A 26,267-nucleotide genomic window follows, 5' to 3' on the forward strand; every position below is an offset into this window, starting at 1 on the left:
TCAGAGTTTTTAAATATACAAACACTTGTAGAAGGAGAGAGAGAGAGAGAGAGAAAGAGAGGGAGACACGTTAAGGTTTGCATATATAAAGACTTAATGGATACAGCGCCGGTAACGAGAGTAGGCCTAACACTCCAGGGGCGTCCCAAAGCCTAAAAGGAGGCCTGGGTGGGGAGGAAGCGAGGGGTGACGAAGGACGAAGGGTTACCGGCGTCACTTCAACTTTTCGTGCTTATTAATAAACTTTTACCTATTTCAAGTGAGAGGAGGAGGAGGAGGAGGAGGAAGAAACTAGCATCTGTCAGGAGGAATGAGAGGTTACGATGTGTGTGTGTGTGTGTGTGTGTGTGTGTGTGTGTGTGTGTGTGTGTGTGTGTGTGTGTGTGTGTGTGTGTGTGTGTGTGTGTGTGTGTGTGTGTGTGTGTGTGTGTGTGTGTGTGTGTGTGTGTGTGTGTGTGTGTGTGTGTGTGTGTGTGTGTGAAGGAAGGAAGGTTAGACCCATATAATTAAACAAACCATGCCCTGAAGAACATTACCTGGCAGAAAACTGTATTACCCTTTTCAAAAACTCGCAAGGGGTCACTTATATTATTTCACCTTACAAACTTGGAGAAGAGGGACGTCTTACTCAATACCCTAACCCTGAACTCCTCATAAGAAACAAAGAAAGCGTACACTGACTTAATAACTTCACGAACTAAGACACAAACTAACCAATCATTACGTTCCTTTCTAAAAACATTACTCGCACGAGTCAGAACACGCACTCACATAGACAACCGCATCGAGGACGAAAAAAATGATCACGTGTCTTGCAGGAGACTGAACAAAAAGATACCTTGGAATGTCATGCTTCTCCCTCCCTCCTTACCTTCAGCCAGGCGTAAGAGGGTACCGTGGGGACACGGAAACTGAATGCGTGTATAAAAAGAATGGACAGGAGAAGACTAAATGAGACTATCGTGAGGGTACGGTTGGAAACTTAATGAGAGCGTGGAAAGGGGAATGCAGGTGAACGAGAGAGAGAGAGAGAGAGAGAGAGAGAGAGAGAGAGAGAGAGAGAGAGAGAGAGAGAGAGAGAGAGAGAGAGAGAGAGAGAGAGAGAGAGAGAGAGAGAGAGAGAGAGAGAGAGAGAGAGAGAGAGAGAGAATGATACCCTGTACCCTGCCTCCTCCTTGCACCTCACACACGTCGCTGCTAATTAAAACAGGTACGAGGGCCGCGGAGGCAGGGGTCGGAGAGGGAGGAGGAGGAGGAAGGTAACTAGGGAGAGAAGAGAAGGATGAGGTAGGGAAAGCAGGAGGATAGTTTAAGAACCTGTAGGTGTAAAGCGTAAGAGGAAATGAGTGTGCGGGTTTTACCGTGAGACGTAATGTTTTTTTTTTCTTCTTCTACTGTTTCTCCGCCTTCTCCCTTCCTTCCCTCCCCTTGACTTCCTTCCTGTTTCAAGCCGTCAGTCAGCACGCCATTACAAGAAGTGTGCGGCGTCTTGGCACGGCAGCCTTACACTCTATATAAAACGAGGGGAAACCTGATTAGTGTGTGTGTGTGTGTGTGTGTGTGTGTGTGTGTGTGTGTATGTGTGTGTGTGTGTGTCAAATGTCCATCGTAGTAATTCCTGGCAGACCTTCACATGTCTACACTGACCTGCCCGCCTCATTCATCCCAGTCGCGTCACTTCAAATAATTGTCTCCGATAGTTTAACGAGACAAAGAAAAAAAAAACGATCCACTGAACACGAGTATGTACATCTGTTCGAGTCACACATTTAACCTCTGTGCTACCAAGAAGTGGACTAAAATAATACGCTAATTTTTCTCCTCACTACATTTCTCTTCGTGCCGGAAATTGGTGGCACGAGGAAGGTCCTTGACAGTAATGCAAAGAGACGTCCTCAAGGTGTTGCGAGGCATAACATGTAGATTTTGTCTTGTTAACGGGCGAATTCAGATCGGTATAAGTCCATCTTTAAACCCATTAACTGTGTCTTGCATGCTGAATCTTATATATTTTAACTTAGATATTAATAAACTTTGAGAAAACTGATACAAAGTTGCTCATGTTCTGTTACTGCTTATGAAGTGAAAGTACAACAAGCACGTGTTACACAAGGTACACCTGCTGCCTGGCCAAAACTAAATCATTTTCTTCCTTTTCGTCCCATCAATCCCTGGTGGAGTCGGCTGCTCTTGTATGTTGTCGCCAATACTTTCTATCTAATACATTCTCTCCCTCCAGGCCTAACTGCTTCATGTCTCTCTCGACTCCATCTTCCCACCTAAGTCTTTGTCTTCCTCTAGTTCCTCTCCACTAAATCATCACACGAGGCTGTAAAACACTACGCAAGCACAGTAAGTTCAACCACAATACCAGCCGCCACTCTCGTCTCTCAGGTTCGACCAGTTTCCGAGAAAATATGGTCAGAGACTTTGAGGAGATCTTGTGATTGAGGATTCCAGTGTGAGACGAAACTTGGCTAAGCTCCACTGACTGCGCCCTTGACCTCCTTCTTTTTTTATCAAGAAGATGCTAGACTTTCAATTAACCTCCTCGCTTTTCGTTTCCAAGCTTCATACTACTGTCTTCTCCTCGTCTACCATCCCATCTCAAAAAACTGCCTCTCTTTTCCTTCGACTCTTGCCTGTTCCCTCCTCTTCCCTCTCCTCTCCCTGACGCGTCTCGGCTCCTATTTCAAAAATTGCCTCTCTTTCCCTTCCATTCCTGACTGTTCCCTTCTCTTCTCTCCTCTTTTCTCACATGTCTCCTGTACCACAAAAATATCTTCTCTTTTCCACTCTCAAGCCTTCCGTTCTCCCTTTTCCTCCCTTCTCTCTTGACTGTTCCCTCCTCATCTCTCCACTTTCCTCACACGTCTCCTGTACCTAAAAAAAATATCCTTTCTTTCCCATTCTCAGGCCTTCCCTCTTCCCTTGTCTCTCCTCCTCCCTTCCTCTCTCTCATTTATTATTTTCCTATTCCACCGCCACCTATCCCTGTCCTGGAGCGCCGTGGTCTTCTGGGAGGGCGTCCAGGAGATCTTAGTCAGGTTTCTCCATTACACGCCCTCCGCTCACGCGCCAAGGATGGGAAACTCCATATGTTCCCCCACTACTTTTTCTGAACACCAACTTGTCTCTCCCCGATAAAAAATGAAAGAAACATGAACCGATACAAAAAAAGCTGGCATTAAGACGGCTATTAAAGAAGAGTAATGAGCGAAAGTGTAAATAGTTTAGACTTGAAGAGTAATGAGCGAAAGTGTAAATAGTTTAGTCTTGGCAGTCTTTTTATGACTTAACCTTAGTAACAACAATGCAAGATTGAACGTATAGACCAAACAGGGAAAATGTTACGTGGGAAAAAAATAAGAACCAACATCCGAAAAAAAATGAGAGACGAGAACAGGAGAGTAAATATTTGGCTAGAGCAGTTTTATAGTTTTCATGCATTAGTGGCGATAACTTTATATACAAGTGTTAAAGCCTCATTTAAAATACAGCACACACATGCCAAATGACTCTCTCTCTCTCTCTCTCTCTCTCTCTCTCTCTCTCTCTCTCTCTCTCTCTCTCTCTCTCTCTCTCTCTCTCTCTCTCTCTCATATGCATACATTCTATAACTAACTATTTGAGACAGAAAGAGACAAACATACAGACAGAGAGACAGACAGACAGACAAACAAACAAACAAGACTTCAGACACAAAATAAACAAAAAAAATAAACAAAATAACAATAAAAAAACGAAAAAAACACAAGAAAGAAAGAAATAGACCAAAACAGAAGCAGAGAGGGAGCAAAAAAAATAAACACGGACAAAATAGAAAAAGGAAGAGAGAATGTGGGAGAGAACACAACATGAACTTTGAGACCGAGACAGAGAAAGAGAATGAGGAGGAGGCGGAGGAGGAGCACCAGGAGAGTCAAGAGAGCCAGTAATAAACCAGCACACAACACCACCACCAGTACCTCGACACTGTCCCGTTGCTGGCCAGACTGGGTTCATAATATATAGACTTTTATCCACCAGTGTTGCGAGAGAAGGGGAACTGGAGCAAACCTGAGTGCGAGGGAGGCTGTTGATGCAAGGGAAGGGCAAGAGAGGCAATCAACGAGGGGAACTGAAGAAAACGGAGCAGCGGGTTAAAAAATAAAGGAGAGAAAACAAGGAAGGCTTTGTGTAAGGAAACAACAGGGAAAAATAAGTTTGTGACAGCCAGGCAAAGATCAAGTAGGCATGGGAGGGAGGGAGGGAGGGAGGGAAAAAGAAAGAGAGAGAGAGAGAGAGAGAGAGAGAGAGAGAGAGAGAGAGAGAGAGAGAGAGAGAGAGAGAGAGAGAGAGAGAGAGAGAGGAGAGGAGAGGAGAGGAGAGGAGAGGAGAGGAGAGGAGAGGAGAGAAGAGAAGAGAAGAGAAGAGAAGAGAAGAGAAGAGAAGAGAAGAGAAGAGAAGAGAAGAGAAGAGAAGAGAAGAGAAGAGAAGAGAAGAGAAAAATGAAATAAAAATGAAATAAAAATTAAATAAAACGAGAATAAAGAAATGAAGACAACACAACACAACACAAAATAACACAAGAGAAGAGGATAACAAAAAAGAAAAGAAAACATATATGAATAAAAATGCGAATGTTTTTCCAGACCCCAAAACACACACAAAAATAAACAAATAAATAAAAAAAATAAAAAAATAAACAAATAAATAAAAATCCTTGTTACTTTGCCCCCTTGTAGAATCACTCGCTCCCATCTACAAGGGTACCTAGACTTCACACAACAAGACGAAGGAGAAGATAATACACTGTGCATGTTAGCAGCGAAACGACACAACTAAAGTGAGAAAGAAACACATCCCACTCTCGAACAGGAGAGAGAGAGAGAGAGAGAGAGAGAGAGAGAGAGAGAGAGAGTTGGATGCAGTTGACACGTGCCTGTAAATGTATCGATATTTCGTCGCCGCCGCTTCCTGTCGCCGAGATCCACGCAGCGAAGCACTCAACAGGCGACGAAGCACGGAAGAAAAAAAAAATCCCAGTAAATGCTTTCACACTCGCCTGCACCGCTGCTCTCTTTCTTTACATCTCCATCCCATTTTACCTCCCCGGCGTTTTCGTTACAGGATGAAGTCATGTGTGCTGCAGGCAATTTCGATAACTTACTGGACTAAGGGGAGCGAGCGACATCACTGACGTCTCTATTCCCGCTTAATCTTTTGCTCATTCCTGCAGATAAATGCTTTTCCCCAGCTCTCCCTCTCTCTCTCTTAGTGGTGGCTAGGGACAGGGGAGAGGGAAAGTGAGAGTGGATGGAGGAGCAAGGCAGGGTTCAAGGCTTAGACGACCAGAGAGGTGGTAAGAGGTAAACATGGCGCCTGCAAGCATTCAGACAGCAAACGGGGATGTTGACTGCAGAAAAACAAATCCTGATCTCAGAAAATCTTCGGAAACAGTCAGGGAAGCAGCCCGGCCTGCCTCCATCATGTCACTGCCAAACATACGGACGAGGAGGAAGTGGAGGGAAGGAGGAAGAGAGAACAAGCTGCTGCAACAAACTACTTATTGTCTACTTTACGATTCGTAGCGAAGTTAAGTTAGAAGCTGCTGGCAAGTTCTTCCCCCTGTCGCCTTAACTTTCGTCCCAGAGGCATTTGCGCGTGCACACACACACACACACACACACACACACACACACACACACACACACACACACACACACACACACACACACACACACACACACACACACACACACACATATACGAGAAGCCTCTTCCCTCGCCCGCACCATTACTACGGCCATAATTCCTATTTAGCCCAAGGTTGAGACGAAACGCGGAGTAAAACAGGTAAAGTGGGCGAACGGACAGGCCACCCACGCACCACGCACACCCGCAGCCCACAACTAGGCAGCACCCAGGCCCTTCCATCCCTGAACGTATACACAACACGGGTCGGCGAATCAGTGGTGCCCTAAATGCCGTAAAACCTCCTTGTAAACATAGACGTCGAAGTTCGAAGCAATCTGAAATGCTTACTACCTCTCTGTCCCTCTTAAACCTCCCTCCAGGTCGGGCTCTCGTACCTACGGGTTTAACAGGTTTATAGTGCAAATATTACGTTCTTATCGAGAGGTGGACGATAAGACCGTGGACGTATGTAAGCAGGGGGTGTTGAGACAGCGTCAATATTAATAAAATTGTTCGTGCCAAGTTCAGTGTCCCTGCAAGGAGGCCAAATAGGAGGAGGAAGAAGAGAAGGAGGTGGAAAATTTACAAGAGATGAAGAGGAAAAAGGAGGAAAAGATGAGGAGGGAGAGGAGGAGGACAAAGGAGGAGGAGGAAGGGGGAGGAACAAAGGAAAAACAAGATATATGAAGCCTCTAAGTTGGCCAGCACGCCCCAGTTCATCGCTGACAAAACACGTCCCTGCATAGTGAACAGCGCGACAATAGTTTGCACTCCGTCTTATGCAACAACACTGCAGAGAGAGAGAGAGAGAGAGAGAGAGAGAGAGAGAGAGAGAGAGAGAGAGAGAGAGAGAGAGAGAGAGAGAGAGAGAGAGAGAGAGAGAGAGAGAGAGAGAGAGAGAGAGAGAATCTGTGTGTTCGTGTGTGTGCGTGTGTGTGTGTGTACGTGCGTCATCACCATCATCTCGGGAACATCGTGGGTGTACGGAAGAGGCAGCCTGCTTCTCGCAACCACCCCCACCCACTCTAACACCCCCAATACCCCCTAACACCCCCTAACATCCCGGCCCACTGACCCACTGTCCTTACACTAAATAAACCTTAGAAACTCCCTGCAACCACCTTTCACCACCCTTTGCCTCCCTCTCTCCTTCTCTACCTTCCTCGTTGCCTCCTTCCCTCTCTCCCTCCTGGTCTCCTTCCCTCTCTCCTTGCGCACCACGTGGAGAAGACCAAGGCTACTGCTGCAGGTGACACTTGGCTAATTCTGGCGGAAATTCTTGGATTATTACACAAAATTGCACTCTTTTCTGACGTTTTCTTTTCTTTTTTTTTCCTTAAGGAGGCGGTGTTTGTTGTTGTGAAATTTTAGTTTTAACAAGTTTTAATGACGATGCTGTGACGCGTGTTCGTGAAAAGTGGGTCAGATTAATTAAAGTCTGGTATCCTTTGTGTGTTTGTGTGTGTGTGTGTGTGTGTGTGTGTGTGTGTGTGTGTGTGTGTGTGTGTGTGTGTGTGTGTGTGTGTGTGTGTGTGTGTGTGTGTGTGTGTGTGTGTGTGTGTGTGTGTGTGTGTGTGTGTGTGTGTGTGTGTGTGTGTGTGTGTGTGTTATTGATTTAAAGTGAAGGGTGACTGTACAGAAAACACATAAAATAAAACGTTAATTCCTTCTAATGTGGGATTCTATGTTAAGTATTTCGTGTGTGTATTATTAATAAGAAGTGAAAGGTTGAGTTTACAGAGAACATATGAAATTAAGCGTTAATAGTATGGGATTTTATGTTCAGTAATATGTTAAGTAATTCATCTTTGTGTGTGTGTTACTAATTAGATGTGAAAGATAAGTGTACAGAAAACACATAAAATATAACTTTAAAAATTTCTAGTGTGGAATTCTATGTTAAGTAAAACATCTTTTTTTATGCGTCTATTATTGATTAAAAAGTGAAAGGCAAATTTAAAGGAAACATAAAATAAAACGTAATTATTTCTACTGTTGGGTTCTAAGTTACGTCATTTGAATACCAGGATAAAATCTTAATCTTCAAAGCAAAGCACGCCGTTGTATGTAAGTATTATTTTATTTATGTTCATGATAGAGTAACGAAACAAAAATCACTGGAATCTTACGAATAAAACCTTTTAACTATGATATCCCATCCTACGTGGCTTGAATACCGAAGAGAAAGGAACGTATTCAAACAAGCAGAGAAACGGCAGCTTACGTAAAGGCGACTGGACAGAGACAGATTACAGAACCAGAGCTTGAGACATAAACACAAAACCATGACACACTTATCATTCGAGGAAACTAGAAAAGTGGATAACCTAATGGCGTTGAACTCACAGGAACGAAAAAAAATAAATAAAAAAAATACTCAGGGAATGAAAAAATAAAAGTCCTGTCTCTATTTACTACTTCTGCTACTTCATACGAGAAAATAAAAAGTTGAAATTCTTCTTGTATCCTTCCCTCGTCAATAAAAAGTCTTCCACCCGATGTAGAAAGCAATAAATTTTCTACTGGCTCAGCTTTTTACGACCCTGAGTTGCGAGACGGAGAGGACGAGGGTAGAAGCGGAAGAGAAGTGAGGGATAAACTGGAAGGAAGTGAGGAGGACCGGAGGAGGAGGGAACCAAGGCACCTGGACGGGAAACTCTGAAACTCTCTGTGTGACCTTTTTTCTCCTCACTTTACTATGACATGAACTACTTTAAGAGAGAAGTATAGAGAAGCATCAAGACACGTCGAGTGCTAAGTTGGTCAGCTCGATTGAAGCTTTTTTCCTATACTCGTTTGTTTCTTTTTTTTTATTGGTGGGGAAGGAAAAGGGAATCAGCAAATTAAGCTTTATTTTCTTTTTTTATGCTGTGGTTGTTTTTTGTAGACTTTGGACGACCTATTTCTCTCTCTCTCTCTCTCTCTCTCTCTCTCTCTCTCTCTCTCTCTCTCTCTCTCTCTCTCTCTCTCTCTCTCTCTCTCTCTCTCTCTCTCTACATAAATAATGAGTGCGTTCGGGAAGACCAGCGGGCAGAGAGAGAGAGAGAGAGAGAGAGAGAGAGAGAGAGAGAGAGAGAGAGAGAGAGAGAGAGAGAGAGAGAGAGAGAGAGAGAGAGAGAGAGAGAGAGAGAGAGAGAGAGAGCAACACGCCCGTAGTAAACTCCCTATCCACCTGCAATTCCCGAGAGGCGCAGCAGACACTTGGCAGTACAAATAGAGTACACGTGAAGCAGGAACCCAGGTCGAGTGTCATGAATACAACATTCGCGCAGCCATCACGCCAACCACTGCGACACGTGGCTGGTCCCTCACCCCCACCATCACCACCGCCTCGACGCTCCCTCCCACCAGGGCGTCCAGTGAGGGCTTCCATGCATGATTGGTGCTTGAGGCGGCAGGTCGCACTTAAAGCCACGAGATGATTAAAAGAGCTTCCGGGTTTTGCCACATAAACCTGGCACTTATCTCAGCCTGCCAACGCTCAGCTGCCATCTCACCTTTCATGGGGCTTGAAATATATGCAGTGAGGTGTGGGTATTGCTTTTTTTTGCGGGGGGATTAATTACATGTTCCTTCTAATGCGATGCGATGCCTTGGAAATTGTATGCTATCTTTAAGGAAATATTTATAATGATTATTTATAAATAATACGTAGATGTAGGAGCAATAGTGATAGTGATGGTGGTGGTGGTGGTGGTGATGGTGGTGGTGGTGGTGGTGGTGGTGGTGATGATGGTGGTGGTGGTGGTAAAGGTGATAGTAGTGGCAATAGTGGTGGTGAATGAGGTAGTAGTAGTAGTAGTAGTAGTAGTAGTAGTAGTAGTAGTAGTAGTAGTAGTAGTAGTAGTAGTAGTAGTAGTAGTAGTAGTAGTAGTAGTAGGAAAAAGATGAAGAGAAAGAACAAGAACAAGACGAAAAAAAAGAAAAAGATGATCATCAACAACAACAACAACAACCACAACCAGCAAACAAACCAAAATCTAACCAAGCAACCGAACAAACAAACAACCAAACAACAAAACAAACAAAACAATAACCTCTCGTAGGGCACTGAGTCAGAAGGACCAGAAACCCATTAACTTGAAGGATAAGACAACTAATGCAACGCAACACGAGGAGAGCACACACACACAGACAGACACACACACACATTTATCTCGAGAGTTCGTGCCTGGAGGTTGTGTAGACAGTGGAGCTCAACAGGGAACCTCCAATAATTCCTCCAGTACTAGAGAGGAGAAGCTGATGATGGATCTACCCGGCAGGAGAAAGAGAGGAAGACCTAAGAGAAAGTTTATAGACGTAATGAAAGACATGTTTGTAATGGGAGTGATTCAGAAAGACCTGAGACAATGTTTATAGTGAAAGGAGACATGTTTGTAATTGTTGTGACTGAGAAAAAGAGAAGTCTGGAAGCACTCAGCAGTAATGAATGAATTAATTATGCATATTGAAGTTGTAAAAGTACACGAGCTCCTTGTTCAGTCATCCCAAGTACTGATATCACAAAGTTCACTAAGTTTCACCCCGCTGTAGTGTACCTTGCATGTCCTCGCTGCGTAGATCCCTCAATATACGCCTTGTCAATGTTACTCTAGTGGACCACACCGCTGGACCCTAGCACTTCAAGCAGCTGTACTGGGTCTGAGTGGCAGGAGGCAGGAGTAGCAATGAGAGTGGTACATGAGGGCGTATCTCATTTGTGTGAAATGAATACCTTATGGAATATCGATTATTCGACTGGTGGTGCCTCGGAATGGTGTGTGGAAATGAATGCGTGAGAATGAAAGAGTTCTTGCTACGAACTGGGAAGGAAGTGAGGGAGTGTTGGTGGTTGTTTTATTGACAATGTGTGTGTGTGTGTGTGTGTGTGTGTGTGTGTGTGTGTGTGTGTGTGTGTGTGTGTGTGTGTGTGTGTGTGTGTGTGTGTGTGTGTGTGTGTGTGTGTGTGTGTGTGTGTGTGTGTGTGTGTGTGTGTGTGTGTGTGTGTGTCTAGGGGACGAGTAATTCAATACCAACACTTGTCATCATGTGAATTATCAATCAAAGGAAATATTAAACACACGCTATACGAAGAGGAAGGTTTTTTGGTAAGTGTTGTTGGAAGCAAAGATAAATACTGATTATTAAGGTAAAAAAAAAAATACCCAAGTTTATATATAGCAGTCCCGTGGTGAAGAAATCTTTGGTGTTTTGGGAGTTCAGATTGATGACACTAAGGGTGAAAACTAATTTGATTTCCTTATGTAATTTCTCCTGTGAGTTTACTAATTTAGATGGAAAACAGGTAAAGTGGAAAAGATTTTAATGGCCAAAAGTTTCACAAGTGTTGCCGATGTAAGTAATCAAGTAGAGTTGCAATGGATTCACGGTAAGCGCCATTCCTTCTGTACGCGAGTGTAAATAAAATGAGACGTGCTGCAAAAAAAAAAAAAAAAAAATCAAAGAAAACAGTTCACTTAACTTGTACTCCCAAAAATTAATAAAAAGGTCTCCAATATGCTTGTTTGTGCATCTGGTCACTAAAAACATCAATAATCGGGGAGCAAACTATTCCCATCTAGGAACTACCAAGGTAAGGAATGTTTTCGTCGTGTTTGAAATTTTCATAAGAATTTTGATCTGAACTCTTGCCAGCGAGCCACGGCTCACCCATGCCGCGCTGCACGTCCCGGGATGGCGTCGCACTGCAGCTTGAACGAGGCCGGGAGGGAGGAAGGGAAGCACCCTGACGAATAAGATTTTTTCCTAAAACTTAAAGAGCGATTACGTCCATGATCCTCATTGAAAGAGCGGAGAGTGCGGGAGAGGACTGAGCGGCGCTGTCTGAGGTCAGGCATGCGGGCGCGACCTGATGTGTGGAGGGCTGAAAACAGGGTAAGACGAGACTTTAGACTTGAGTGTTTTGCCTCCCATGGAAAGTTTAGAGTAAGTCGGTAGGTAGAGCTGTGATTTCTCACCCACAAAACACACTATTCTCCTTCCTGTATGGTGCGGTAACAGCTGAAAACCTTTGCAACCTGAACAGGGCGTCAACCTCACACTGCAGGGACGTCATGATTGGGCTGTGTGTGTGTGTGTGTGTGTGTGTGTGTGTGTGTGTGTGTGTGTGTGTGTGTGTGTGTGTGTGTGTGTGTGTGTGTGTGTGTGTGTGTGTGTGTGTGTGTGTGTGTTTAGCAGGCCGCCGCCACCACCTGCAGCTGCCATCGATACCTGACGCTTCTCTTCTAATGCTTCTCTTAATGGCGATAATGACACTGTTTGACACGCGGGGCCTGACAGTTATGGTGACGCTAAGGAGGACGCGCCGCGCACCTGCTGTACGCCTTGCCGCCACCGAGGACGCGAGGAGGTAGCTCTGAGAGGCGCGAGGACCACCAGGATCTGTTGGCCTTGGCAGCAATATTTTTGTCCTGGTAAACCTTAGGTGCCAGAATGAGGCCCGCTAAAAATGCTAGATTTAGAGAAACGTAAATGTGATGCATGGAGGGAAAGATCCGAAGAGTCATTGATTCAATTTTCTTAATGTGGGATGCGGGGGTGGCGAGATGTGGCATCGTTACTGTCAAGCACCTGAGTGACAGTATAGCCTGTGACAACTCGGGCGCGGCATCCCCCACTCCTCCACCGCCGCAGTATTTCACGCAAGTCGTCTTCAAGCTACAGGCGGTGCGGGTCACATCCACGCACGGATCAGTGAGCGGATGCGTGATGCCGCACTTCTGAGGCATCACCGGCTCTCTATTTCATGGTTGAAACTTTAGATCACTCCCCATAAACCCTTCTTGACATCTTTCCGCCCTCGCACTTCTTTCTTCCGCCTCCTCCTTCTTCTTCTCGACCGTCCCCTGACCATCCTTCCACTTCGCAAGACAGATGCTCTTTCTTGCGGCTCAGTAATCCTTTAATGCGGCTTTAATGCGGCCATAAGGGATAATACAGTCATGCGGATAATACTATACACTTTTTGCACCTTAATGCCTCGAAAGAAGAAAAATGTAGACACTTGTGTTTCTTTTAGTGATTATTCCAATCATTTCCTGATAGGGCAGTGAGGCTATCTACACTTCAGCTCCCCCGCGCACCTGAGGCTCCCGTATCAGATACACAAAAATACCCTCATGACTGTACGTTTTTTTTTTTTCTCTCTCTCTCTCTCACGGTCCTCGCAGTGACGTTCTGGCCCCTGGTCGCCGGATGGACTAGCCTCTCCGCCAATCACTGTCCACCAACCTGTGTGACGTCCGGGAGGCGACACTGACGGCTCCGAGCGGCGAGGTTTCCGTGTAATGACTGTCGGGGCCCCGCCAAGTAGGTCAGGGGTTCGGGTGGTGGCAGGCCGGCCGGTGCCAGGTGGGTGACACTCCTCAGAGCCACCACTGCTGCCTCACCCCACCCAACCGTCTTCTCCTCGCCTCCCCTTTTTCCCTTAACTGGCTTATGTTTCACGTAACCACACATATTCCCGGCGATGACGCGGCTCCGCAGACGCGCTGCCGCCCAGTGTGACACCTGCATCGCCTCATGAAGTGAAGAGTGGTGCAGCAACAGGTGTGTGCCGCCCTCGCCCCATCGCCACCATTACGGACACAATAACAAACTTGTAGTGAAATGCTCTTTCCTTTCAGACCAGGGAGAACCGCGCACTGTCTGACGTCGTCCGTCACCGGGGAGGAAGACTCGCCAGGGTGTGGACGTATTGAGGGCAAATAACAACCCGTGGAAAAAACAAACACTTATGAGCAAACATTTAGATGAAGCGTTGTAGGAGACCCTTTCTTGTGGGAAAATATATTTACGTGACACTGAGTTCCCTGCCAGAAAAGGCGCCGCCCTCCGCCCCGCTGTGCCCCGCTCCCTCTCATTGCGATTGTATCTTTAGGGCTGACGAAGCGATCACACACACTCCCTTGAAGTGCTAATCGTTCTTCACTATTCCATCAGAACTAACCCCGAAGTAGTAAATAACAAGTACAAAAAAAAAAAAAAAAAAAAAAAGAAAAGAAATATGAACACTTAAATTAAACAACACCCTGAATGTAGACGAAGGAAGGTATTTTCTGCAACAGTCATTTAATTTCACATGCAGAAAAAAAAAGAAACTCCTCTCGTTTTCTTTTCCTCTCTCCCTGCAACACCTCCTAAACCACTTTGTGAGGACTGCACTCTTTTAACACTATTTTCTCCCCGCTCTTTAGTTCATTAGCCGCTTAAATGTGCTTTTACGGCAACACCTCGTGCAATAACAAATTTGGAGGTTATGAGGACATGCCGTGACTGTGAGGTGTGAGGGACAGCGACGGTGATGATAATGAAGAGATGGAAGCAGAGGATGACGATAATGATGAGGACGAGTGTGTGAAAGTGAGACAAGGAGTAAAGGAGGGAAAGAGGAAAGGAGGAGTGATACAATTGAGTGAATGAGTGGGTGAGAGAATGTGAATGTGAACGCTGAATGCGGGACTGAATGCATGAGATGGGTAAGTAAATGAGAGTGAGGAGAAAGCGAAGTGCCAGAGAAAGTAGAAAGAAATGAAACAAAGGAGGCGATGCATGGAAAAATATATAGATAGATAGAAAGATAGATAGATAGATAGATAGCCAGGTAAATGAAGAGGCAGATAAATAGATAGATATACATACATAAACACATAGATAGATAAACAGATAGATTATTTTACATAAACAATTTCATGCATACAAGGCGAGGACGCGCTCCAATGCATGTCTCATCCATCACGGGAAGCGGGCAACCCTTTGACACTCACGGCATCTCGGGTCATCCGCGTGTCAGAAGAGGATTTGTCTCAAGTCATACGCTCATTTATCACACACACACACACACACACACACACACACACACAAAGAGGCCAAGGAAAGATAATCACTTTTAGTTCGTCATGTTTCTGATATTTTCTTATTCTTCATAATCTTGAGTGAAATTGAATAAAGAGGTTAGGCTGCGTCAAGCGTGCAGCTGATTGAGTTAGCTAATTCTTGGAAAACACTTATAAATAATGTTAATAAAGAAGAGTATTTGATCGGATGAAAGACAAGACGAAAGAAAAGACGACAGTGATAGTTTTTACCAGCAAATATTGTTCGTACCGTAAGACCTTTCAACCATTAAACAGACAAAAGAAAACTAAAACACACAAAAATAAAACTTCTTTTAAATCCTTAACATGGATTTTTGTTCGGCACTGATAGGAAGAAAAGAGTTCAACACACTCAACACACACACACAGAGAGAGAGAGAGAGAGAGAGAGAGAGAGAGAGAGAGAGAGAGAGAGAGAGAGAGAGAGAGAGAGAGAGAGAGAGAGAGAGAGAGAGAGAGAGAGAGAGAGAGAGAGAGAGAGAGAGAGAGAGAGAGAGAGAGAGAGAGAGAGAGAGAGAGAGAGAGAGAGAACAGGAGGGAAAAAACAAATATAGACATATGACAATAAGTACCCCACAAATAATGACCACTTGACGGAAATATATACTCGTACAAGAACTAACAGCTCCGACCCTCCGCACTTTTCCTGACTGGCACACAAAAGCTCCCGTTTGTCACCAGGGAAAGTGACACTGACTCCCAGCCCATTTTGGTCCGCGAGAAAACCAACCATTTTACGGAGCTGGCTGGTTTCGTCCACCCCTCAACCCTCGCCCGTCCGTAAATTTGGTTTTTCGTGATTTCTCGTGGTTTCTCGTGGCCGCATCTGACACCCTAGATTCAATCGGTTCACCTCAGTGCCACTCGTACCACTCTCCGTCCTTCTTCAGCCGCTACTCGCTCACTCCTCTTATGGTTCGCCTAAGGTTCCTGCGTCAAAGGAAGCACCGGGTGTTCCCAGTCCGGTTTGTTGGGTGATATTTGACCGTCACACGCAGGACTGATTGACTTAAGACGCTGAAACAATGGGGTCAAATGGGGCGGTGATAGGATGGTGGTGATGCTTTGATGTGAAGTGGTGTGTGTGTGTGTGTGTGTGTGTGTGTGTGTGTGTGTGTGTGTGTGTGTGTGTGTGTGTGTGTGTGTGTGTGTGTGTGTGTGTGTGTGTGTGTGTGTGTGTTGCATAAATTTTTTTCGAAATCTAGGGCACGTTAAAACTTGGCATTTTTTTTTACGTAAAGATCTGGGTACGTGTGTCAAAAAACACTATCACCACTACTACTACTACCACCACTACCGCCACTATCCCCTCCCCTACCTCACAACTATAACCACCACCACCACCACCACCACCAACACACTGGGCACCACCTGCTGGCAACAGAAGAGCCTACCAACACCCCGCCCCCTCCTTATACCATTGGCTTTTCAAGGACCGACACCACCGGAGTTAATGCAAATCCCATTAACCTAGTAAGAAACCAACAGGTGGAGAGAGGTGGGAGGAAAAGATGGAGGTGGGCGTGGGGCAGGGGATGGATGAAGGGAGCGGGTGGGTGGAAGAAGGATGGAAGAGCATCAAAGAGTGAGGAAAAGAATTTGCTGTCGTCCATTTGTCACACTCCATCGCTGCGCCTTCCTGTATTTCCTGATGTTTACTCAAGCCCAAACATCTCGCGACACAAGCCCTCGCCTCGTCCAGCCACCTACCCTTCCCCACAACAGCCACTAGTGCCCTCCAGCCCCCTCCAGCCCCACTCGCAACCCAGCTTGCTCCACTTACTTTTTTCCTTTCTTGCTTCAGTGGAGTATTCCAGCCATTAGCGTCGTCGTCACCGCCCTTAGTCTCATTTAGAAGAAATAAAGAACGTCATTTTTACCACCTAATTGGCCGGAAAGACTGCCAGTCTCTCCCCACTGCGGACACACGTGTGGACAATGCTCAGGCCGCCTTCCTTCCTTCCCCCCTCTCTTACTACTGCGCCAAAGTACAACAAATGACTCCCATCACGCACAACACGCACTCACCTCGTCGCCTTGCACCGCCACACGCGCAGCACTACGGGTCTCGCCGCTGCTGTGTGGGGCGTCCAGGAGCAACCGTGTCGGTGAAATGAATGACCACGCCACATTGTAGGAAGGAGCGCTCCTTCGGGCGGCTGGACCGTTTTGTCGGTCACGAACCACCGCAGACATTTTATGAGTCCATTTGCTGAGGCGAAAAAGCCAGACAGCCTTCGTGGAGAGCCAAGATGGCTAGCATGTTCAGGTCTGAGTCCAACGCCTGCGACCCAATATGTCCTCGCCTGCAGTGTTGGAGTGTCGCTCAGGAATTATGCACCACATACTTGTGAAAATAAACAGACAGGAAGCTCAGGTCTGTTGAAATTGTCGAGATTGTGGATGTGTACCTAAAGCATTCCACTTATTTGCTTGTTTTGCTGGCGTGATTTTCTTTCTTTCGCTTCGTTCCGGTACAAAGCGATGCCCTCCCTCACTGCACTACGCTGCACGTCGCTCACACAGACATGTTTAAAAACTTTTCAACCTTATAATGCCGAATGTTAATAAAGCAATCAGCGCTGTCACCCGCTGTGCATAAAGGTGACTACCAAAGGCAACAAGGCACTTAACGTCACAGTGTAGCAGGATCCAGGACAGCAGTGGGCGAGGAGACTTTCAGGCCACTAAACAAGGGAAGGGAAAAGAGGAGCAGGTTAAGGCGCTGCTTCCCCCTTCAGGTGCTCCCCGAGGTAACCCGAGGCGGAGTGGCGCGCGCGTAAACAGGTTGGAAACAGGTTGGGTATTACTCAAGTTCGCTACATTCACAGTCACGCAGGTTCCTTTCGTATCATTCCTCGACACGTAATAAAATGTTAGCGAACTGACCACTAAGACCTTGGCATTGTTACCTATTGGTCCAGTGCCCTCCTCCCTTCCTGCATTCCCTTACACTCTTACACATTGCTCTCTCTCTCTCTCTCTCTCTCTCTCTCTCTCTCTCTCTCTCTCTCTCTCTCTCTCTCTCTCTCTCTCTCTCTCTCTTTACTCTACTGCCATCTTATCCGCACCTCCCTCACTCCCTCCCTTACGTCCCTCCCTCCCAACCCCGCATCCTCCCTCATTCCACTCCTTCTTGCCCTGGATTTTCTCAATACCTTCCTCCTCGTGGCCGGTTGTGTCCTTGATACTAGTCACCTAATTTTTATCCCCCCGCCCATCCCCCTCCCTTCCCTCCCTCCACCCCCTTGTACCTCCCAGCTGGTGACCTGTATGGCTGCTGAGATCTAAACTGACAGTGAATGTATTTTTAGATAGAAGAGAGCTTCGTCACGTGAATAAACACACACACACACACACACACACACACACACACACACACACAAACACACACACACTGACTAAATGGTATCAGAAGACAAAGAACACAATGACTCAATCTACGTAAGAAAGGACGATAAAGTAAAAGATTACCTCACATACGCATTTCTAAAACACTAAGCATCAATTAGAGAAGGAAGAAAATTACCTCTTGTCATTACTTCTTAAAGCACATCTTTCACCGCCCTCACTTTGATCTCTCTCTCTCTCTCTCTCTCTCTCTCTCTCTCTCTCTCTCTCTCTCTCTCTCCCCCAGGGCACAGGGTATTAGCAGCCCCCTGACACAACCGCTAAATGAGGGGAGGTGGAAGAAAGGGCATCTGTAAGAATATTGGGGCCACCACATGTGTTTCCCCTGCTACCGCCATCCCCTCACCACACACACATACACACACACACACACACACACACATATATACTAAAGAATCCGTTTCAGTCATGACTCAGAAAGGACCCCCGGCGAATAATACATCATGATAAATGGGAATGTAAAATGAAAGATGAATGACCAAAAAAAAAAAAATTATGATGAATAGCGCAGCGAGTGAAAAGGAAAGGAAACCAAGTAGAAAGTAAGGAGGAGATCTGCCGGGGAAACTTCCTTCAATTAGTTACCATTTCGTCTACCCACCGACCCACCGACGAACCGAGGGGACGAAGAATGGGAGTGAAAAATAACACGATAAAAAGAAGGAGCGTGAAATGTTAATGATACTTATGAAACAGTGAAGCTTGTGAAACGAGAGCGCAGTTAATCTCCTGCCAGCCACAGACACTTGAAAATAAATAAATATTCATGTGGTAAAATTATGTTCTCGTTTAAACAAATAGACAACACGGAATACGAAAAGAGTTAGACATAATTATAATGGCGGTGGTGGTTGTGGTGGTGGATAATAGTAGTAGTAGTAGTAGTAGTAGTAGTAGTAGTAGTAGTAGTAGTAGTAGTAGTAGTAGTAGTAGTAGTAGTAGTAGTAGTAGTAGTAGTAGTAGAGTACTAGTAGTAGTAGTAGAAGCAGCAGCAGCAGTAGTGGTAGACACATACACAAATGCATACATACATACGTACGTACATACATACACACATATATATATATACATACATACATACGTACATACATACGTACGTACGTATACTCTATTCACTCAGGGATCAACAGAGACAGATGGATGATCGTCGTTAGAGAGAGAGAGAGAGAGAGAGAGAGAGAGAGAGAGAGAGAGAGAGAGAGAGAGAGAGAGAGAGAGAGAGAGAGAGAGAGAGAGAGAGAGAGAGAGAGAGAGAGAGAGAGAGAGAGAGAGAGAGAGAGAGAGAGAGAGAGAGAGAGAGAGAGAGAGAGAGAGAGAGAGTATTAAAGGGACACTAGCCATGGCCTCAACACCCGGTCCTCTTCAATGGTTACGCTGCCCTGTGTCATAGTACCGCCACCAGCAGCAGCAGCAGCAGGAGTAGCGGTCATAGTAGAGAGGGCAACAGCGAGCGGCCTGAATGAACCAAGACAAGCTACTGACGAAGGACATTGAGGACATACTGAAGGCGACGTGGGTGAGAGATAGATGAGGTGGTGATCAGGGTGAAGGAAAGTGAAAGAGGTGATTTATCCTGTGGTTTGTTTTGGCTTTGGGTGGGGGATGGGTGGGTAATGGGGGGGGGTCAGTAGAGGAGTGGGTGTGTTCCATGGTATAAGTTTAGCGAACGTGAAGTATATATAGAGGCGCACACACACACACACACACACACACACACACACACACACACACACACACACACACACACACACACACACACACACACACACACACACACGAGAAAACAGAAGAGCGACAAAAACAAGTGTAAAATCAAGAAATCAGAAGAAGAAGAAGAAGAAGAAGAAGAAGAAGAAGAAGAAGAAGAAGAAGAAGAAGAAGAAGAAGAAGAAGAAGAAGAAGAAGAAGAAGAAGAAGAAGAAGAAGAAGAAGAAGAAGAAGAAGAAGAAGAAGAAGAAGAAGAAGAAGAAGAAGAAGAAGAAGAAGAAGAAGAAGAAGAAGAAGAAGAAGAAGAAGAAGAAGAAGAAGAAGAAGAAGAAGAAGAAGAAGAAGAAGAAGAAGAAGAAGAAGGTGGTGGTGATGATGATGATGATGATGATGATGATGATGATGATGATGATGATGATGATGATGAAGAAGATGAAGATGAAGATGATGATGAAGACGAAGAAGAAAAGAACAAGAAAACAAGAATAAGAAAAAATAAAAAAGAAAGAATGATAGAATGAAAGAAAGAAAGAAAGAAAGAAAGAAGATATATATAGAGAGAAAGAGAATAGCCCAAAAACTGACAAAAAAAAGGAAAAAGAAAAGAAGAGAGACAAAAAAAAAAACCCTCAACACAACACAACAAAGGCGCCACCATAACTTGACCAAACCACGCCACAGATGACCGACCGGCATGACGTGTGCGGAGGACGGCCTCGCTCCAACACACGACAGGAAAAACAGGAAATATCGTCATGAAATATTAATCCCTGGCGGCGGAGAAAGAGAGAAAATACGAAAATAAACACATCACATCATCATCAGCGTCGCTACCAGAATAATAATGAAATAAGGATAATAATAATAATAACAACAATAAGAACAGCCAAGGCAAAAAGAAGAGACAAGAAAGAACTAAGACTTCCGTGACTAGAGGGAAGAGATGGAAGGTGCTTAGGTCAGAGTCTCTCTCTCTCTCTCTCTCTCTCTCTCTCTCTCTCTCTCTCTCTCTCTCTCTCTCTCTCTCTCTCTCTCTCTCTCTCTCTCTCTCTCTCTCTCTCTCTCTGTGTGTGTGTGTGTGTGTGTGTGTGTGTGTGTGTGTGTGTGTGTGTGTGTGTGTGTGTGTGTGTGTGTGTGTGTGTGTGTGTGTGTGTGTGTGTGTGTGTGTGTGTGTGTGTGTGTGTGTGTGTCTGTCTGTTTGTCTGCGCTCGTTAAACATCACGCATTAATGAAGTATATGTTGATTCTAATATTTTTTTCACTAACTCTGGCACGACACACGGACTGGAAATTCATTTACCTGCAGCCAAGACAAACACAGCCATCGGGAGGACCTCGGTGAGTGAGGCAGCGGAACACTCGCATGGAAGATCCGACTAAGCACGAGAAAATACAGGAGTTCTTCAAGCAGTCGTTAAAACACTGGATTTTATGACGTGTGAAGAGTGAACCTAGCGTGTAACGAGAGTGAAAAACACGGCACTGGGACGTGAAATCTTTTATGTGTCTTGCTTATCGCGGGAGTTTTATTATGGAAAGGTGAAGTTTGTTGATAATTTACTATTTGATAATGAGGTAATATTGACATTATGTTCAAAAATGGTTCAATCAACGCAGCTTTTTTTGTCACTGTGTAAAAATAGTTCAATAAGCGCACTTTTTTTGTCATTATATATAGAAATTATTTAATAAATGCACCCTTTCGGCATTATATGTAGAAATTATTCAATAAACGCCTTTTCGACATTATATGTGGAAATGGCTCAATAAACACTTTTTTTTTTTGTCATTATATATATAGAAATGGTAAAATTAACGCACCTTTCACAGGAATATTTTGACCAATCCACCGTAAATAATATAACACATATATCTCAAAACGAACATAATTCATTTTCCTCACCGTACAAAGAAACATTAAAAAGAAAAGACACGTTTTCTGTTTCATTTACATGGAGTGGTAATAAAGTCTTGAAAAGTTCTGGAAGAGATTTACCACGAATGCTGTTGGCAGGTGATGAGATGAACCTTAGCCGTGTTAATGCAGCTTCATGCCAGCAGCCTCGCGTCCGCCAAGTTAGGAGTGCTTCGAGGTACAATAAGCTTCCCAGACTAATACGGTGAGATTTGTTGTAAAAAGCTCACTGGAGGATCATCTTGACTCTGATGAAGACGATGATGATGATGATGATGATGATGATGATGATGATGATGATGATGATGATGATGATGATGATGATGATGATGATGATGATAATAAGAAGAAGAAGTAAAAGAAGAAGGACAGCAACAACAACAACAACAACAACAACAACAACAACAACAACAACAACAACAACAACAGGAGGAGGAGGAAGGAAGAGAAAGAAGAAGTGGAAGAATAAGAAAAAATAATGAGAAAAGTAACAATACCACCCTCGTGAAGCAGAACACAACAATCAGCTTGTCAATTAAACTGTGGCAAAATGAAATTCAGTTACACACTCCTCAGTTTTTCGTAAGAGATTCTCGTATGAAAGCACAACTGCAACTTACTTAAGAACGTGTGTGTGTGTGTGTGTGTGTGTGTGTGTGTGTGTGTGTGTGTGTGTGTGTGTGTGTGTGTTTAAGTAGGAGGGACATCGGCCAAGGGCAACAAAATCATATAAATCGTGTGTGTGTGTGTGTGTGTGTGTGTGTGTGTGTGTGTGTGTGTGTGTGTGTGTTTACGTAGGAGGGACATCGGCCAAGGGCAACAAAATCATATAAATCGTGTGTGTGTGTGTGTGTGTGTGTGTGTGTGTGTGAGAGAGAGAGAGAGAGAGAGAGAGAGAGAGAGAGAGAGAGAGAGAGAGAGAGAGAGAGAGAGAGAGAGAGAGAGAGAGAGAGAGAGAGAGAGAGAGAGAGAGTGCTATACTACCAGTTACATCTTTATCCTTTCTTTCTTTCTTTTCCCTATTTTTCCACTTCCCATCTCTTCTCTTGCTCCGCTTATTATTTCCATGATAAAACACTATAATGCTCTTAACAGCGTATTTTTATTTGAGATTTTTTCTTCTCGCATTATACCCTGTGTGTGTGTGTGTGTGTGTGTGTGTGTGTGTGTGTGTGTGTGTGTGTGTGTGTGTGTGTGTGTGTGTGGTAGCAGGACACGTGATCACTAACTATCTTTCCCTTCCCTGACAAAGACCTAAGCTTACATACTTCACTTAATGAGTACGAATAAGATCCATCACAAATTACTCCCTTCATCCTTTACCTCCGAGACAGTAATTGCTTATCCTTCAGTGAGAATCCCTTCCACCTGTGTGTGTGTGTGTGTGTGTGTGTGTGTGTGTGTGTGTGTGTGTGTGTGTGTGTGTGTGTGTGTGTGTGTGTGTGTGTGTGTGTGTGTGTGTGTCAGCACCTGGCATCACCGCAAGAAGCAGACGGGTGTGTGTGTGGGACGCGAGCGACAGCCTGACACACTGGCGGCCGCTGATGACACGAGCCGCGAAGAACTTGATGCTACGAGTGGAAGAAAGGCTGCCGCTGGTGCGTCGCTTCTATAAATCAAGCAGAAGGCGTCAGAGTGCTCCAATTATGCCTTTTTCTCTCCCACCACCTCCAGGGAGAATGAGGTCAGCCACGAGGGACGAGAGAGAGAGAGAGAGAGAGAGAGAGAGAGAGAGAGAGAGAGAGAGAGAGAGAGAGAGAGAGAGAGAGAGAGAGAGAGAGAGAGAGAGAGAGAGAGAGAGAGAGGTTTCCACTCTCTCTCTCTCTCTCCCTCACTCCCTTTTCTTCCTTGCGCACGTCACATCAAAGAAAAAAAGTTTAGCACGCTCTGTCCTTCACCTCCATTCCTCGCTTCCCGTTACATGCCTCACGGGCGGGTCGTGCACGTTCTTTCCTTCCGCCCCTTCTTCTACCAACGTCACCGCTCGTCACACGCCTCACTTGCGGACCAGGAACTCCCATCCATTCACGACAAGGAAGTCCCTGAGAAAGACCCTCTCTTGTCAGCGTACCACCTTCCTTGCTTCCTTGCTTCCTCCCACCCTCTGCTTTGCTCTCATGCCTCACAAACCGTCCTCACCTCTGCCACAGTATTTCAGCTTACCTAATACCCTCGTTTCTCCGCTCCTGACCACCAAGGCGCCTTCCGGTACAGCTCAGTGCAAGGAAGTCACGCCGCCAGGTGCTAGTACGTGGTCTTTCTTCTCTGCTTCTTTCTTTTAAGGCTTACTCGGTGTGTTGAGCTTCAAGACACGACGGGGTTTTTGAAGCACCGTGCCCCACAATCCCCGGGGTGGTCTGGTACGCTGCGGCCCCAGCAAGCCATCCCGTCAGGAGCCTCTACATCCATCTCTCAGCGCAGGCACTTCACACACTAATAATGATGCTTCTACCTCCCTTTCATTTTCTCTATTTTTTAATAAGACACCAACCACAGGCACTTACTCCTCTTGAAGATGAAATTTCAAGAGAAGAGAGAGAGAGAGAGAGAGAGAGAGAGAGAGAGAGAGAGAGAGAGAGAGAGAGAGAGAGAGAGAGAATCAGAAACATATAAAAAGAGACATATATAAAGAGAAACAGACACTGAGAAAGAGAAATATGAACAAAACATGAAAGCAACACACACACACACACACACACACACACACACACACACACACACACACACACACACACACGGGTAAAGATGAGTCGCCCGCCCCTTGACGTGGTGGCGCATTCCCTCGCGTTGCCACAGTAACCTTTAGCTGGGTGTTGCTTCTACGTGTTCCCTCCGCCACCCGGAACCCAACCAGACCAGGCGAGGCGAGGCGAGTCGAGAATGACACTCAGGCCTGTATTCAGAAACGCTTTGCTCCCTCACCACGACAGTTTTCAAAGGCCACAGAGAAGATTAACCGGGTTCTCGAGCGTGTTTCTCCTTTTAATAATGCAGAAATCTTGTTAATCTGTCACTAGAACCATAAAATCACCCTTAAAAATCCCCGTGTAACTTCAAGTAGAGCCTATTTAATGCAGTGGAGGTGCGGCGCAGAAGTGTTTAAGAATATTGTCCTTAGCTTAGCATGGTGTAAACTACCCACAGTCTTTCACACGTGACCCAGAAACCCAGCCAGCTTATACCACACTAATTACCATTTCATAATAAAGTTACAATGAAAATGTTTAAAAATGTAAGCACTACTGTCAAAGCGCTCACATCCTGCTCATTTCAAAATCTCTTTGTAAAATTATATAAAGGAAGTGCTTAAATATATTATCCCAACAGGCCCTTTCGTGTCATTCTCTCTCTCTCTCTCTCTCTCTCTCTCTCTCTCTCTCTCTCTCTCTCTCTCTCTCTCTCTCTCTCTCTCTCTCTCTCTCATGGCCTCCACACATCTCTATAATAGCATAACCGGAACTGCGTGAATACAATGTAAAATATATACTTTATTCAGGGCAAGAGAGAGAGAGAGAGAGAGAGAGAGAGAGAGAGAGAGAGAGAGAGAGAGAGAGAGAGAGAGAGAGAGAGAGAGAGAGAGAATGTGCGTCGTGCCGATCGCTATATACAACCAGAATCGGAGGTTTGCAAACAGTTTCCAAGGCGAGAAGTGAGGAAAGGAGGAGTAATGGTTGTGGTGGTGGTGGTGGTGGTGGTGGTGGTGGTGGTGGTGGTGGTGGTGGTGGTGGTGGTGGTGGTGGTAATGTTGATAATAATGGTATCCTTTTTCTTCTTTCTCTTTGCTACACACACACACACACACACACACACACACACACACACACACACACACACACACACACACACACACACACACACACACACACAGACAACCTACAAGACAGCATGTTCTATACTTTCAGCACAGCACAAACTCACCCATAACCTCAACTTCATGCACGATTCAGGTAAATTAGCCGAACCTTCAATTATCCCCAAAATAAAGCGTTGCCGTGTTATTAGAGGAAAGCAGTGGTACAAAAGTTATCAGCAAAATGATATACAAAAAACAGAACCCAGCTTATAATTTCATCCCCTGTAAAAACACAAGATGAAAAATATACAAGTTGGTAAATATTAATTCCACTCTACGTAAAGCACAAGATAAAAATACAACTTGGTAATTATCATTCTTTTTTTTTTTAAAGCTCACAAAGGAGAAATATAACTTAGATAAATACAATAAAAAATAACACTAACTAAATGCTAATTAACTTATTCTCCTTAAAGCAAACATTGTACTCGCAAAACACGCAAAGCAACAAAAATTATTCTGCGTCCACACACCCACACTCTCCTGCCCTCTGCCGCCGCCATCGCCTCATACCGGAGCCTCGCGTCCTCTTAACCAGTAGATCCCCGGAGTCAATAGTGGACTCCCGTGGCTGCAGCAGTCACTTTAGCCTCTCTGACCTAGATTCCGGTACTGTTTTACCTCTTTTTAAATTCAGCTGATTTCTCGTTCCTTCCTTTCTTCCCTTTCTTTATCCATTCATCTTCCGTGTCTTATTAATGTCCCCCTTTCATCTGTCTCCCTCTGTGTCTCTGCTGCGGTCTGTTTGTTTATCGGCGTGTCTGCTCTTGTGTCAGTCTGTCAGTTTGTTTGTTTTGACCTTCTCTGTCTGCGTGTATTTCAT

At 45.1% G+C, this 26,267-nt stretch overlaps 1 protein-coding gene across 11 annotated transcripts in view; it reads right to left on the minus strand.

The window, feature by feature from the left end:
* LOC135106918 (uncharacterized) overlaps window positions 1-26,267 on the minus strand; it is a 145,067-nt gene that overhangs the window by 54,861 nt on the left and 63,939 nt on the right. For 2 of the 11 annotated variants that reach the window (XM_064016357.1, XM_064016352.1), the window contains exon 1: window positions 16,587-17,361. The exons of 3 other annotated variants lie outside the window; for them this stretch is intronic. In XM_064016357.1, coding sequence (XP_063872427.1) covers window positions 16,587-16,690 — 104 coding nt within the window. In that variant the 5' untranslated portion in view covers window positions 16,691-17,361. Of the gene's footprint in view, window positions 1-16,586; window positions 17,364-26,267 lie in introns of those variants that run through there. 6 more of the 11 variants (XR_010271503.1, XR_010271504.1, XM_064016353.1 and 3 more) reach the window with 6 other exon arrangements.

This window comes from Scylla paramamosain, chromosome 14 (assembly GCF_035594125.1).
Source record: "Scylla paramamosain isolate STU-SP2022 chromosome 14, ASM3559412v1, whole genome shotgun sequence".
Classification (NCBI taxonomy): Eukaryota; Metazoa; Arthropoda; class Malacostraca; order Decapoda; family Portunidae; genus Scylla; species Scylla paramamosain.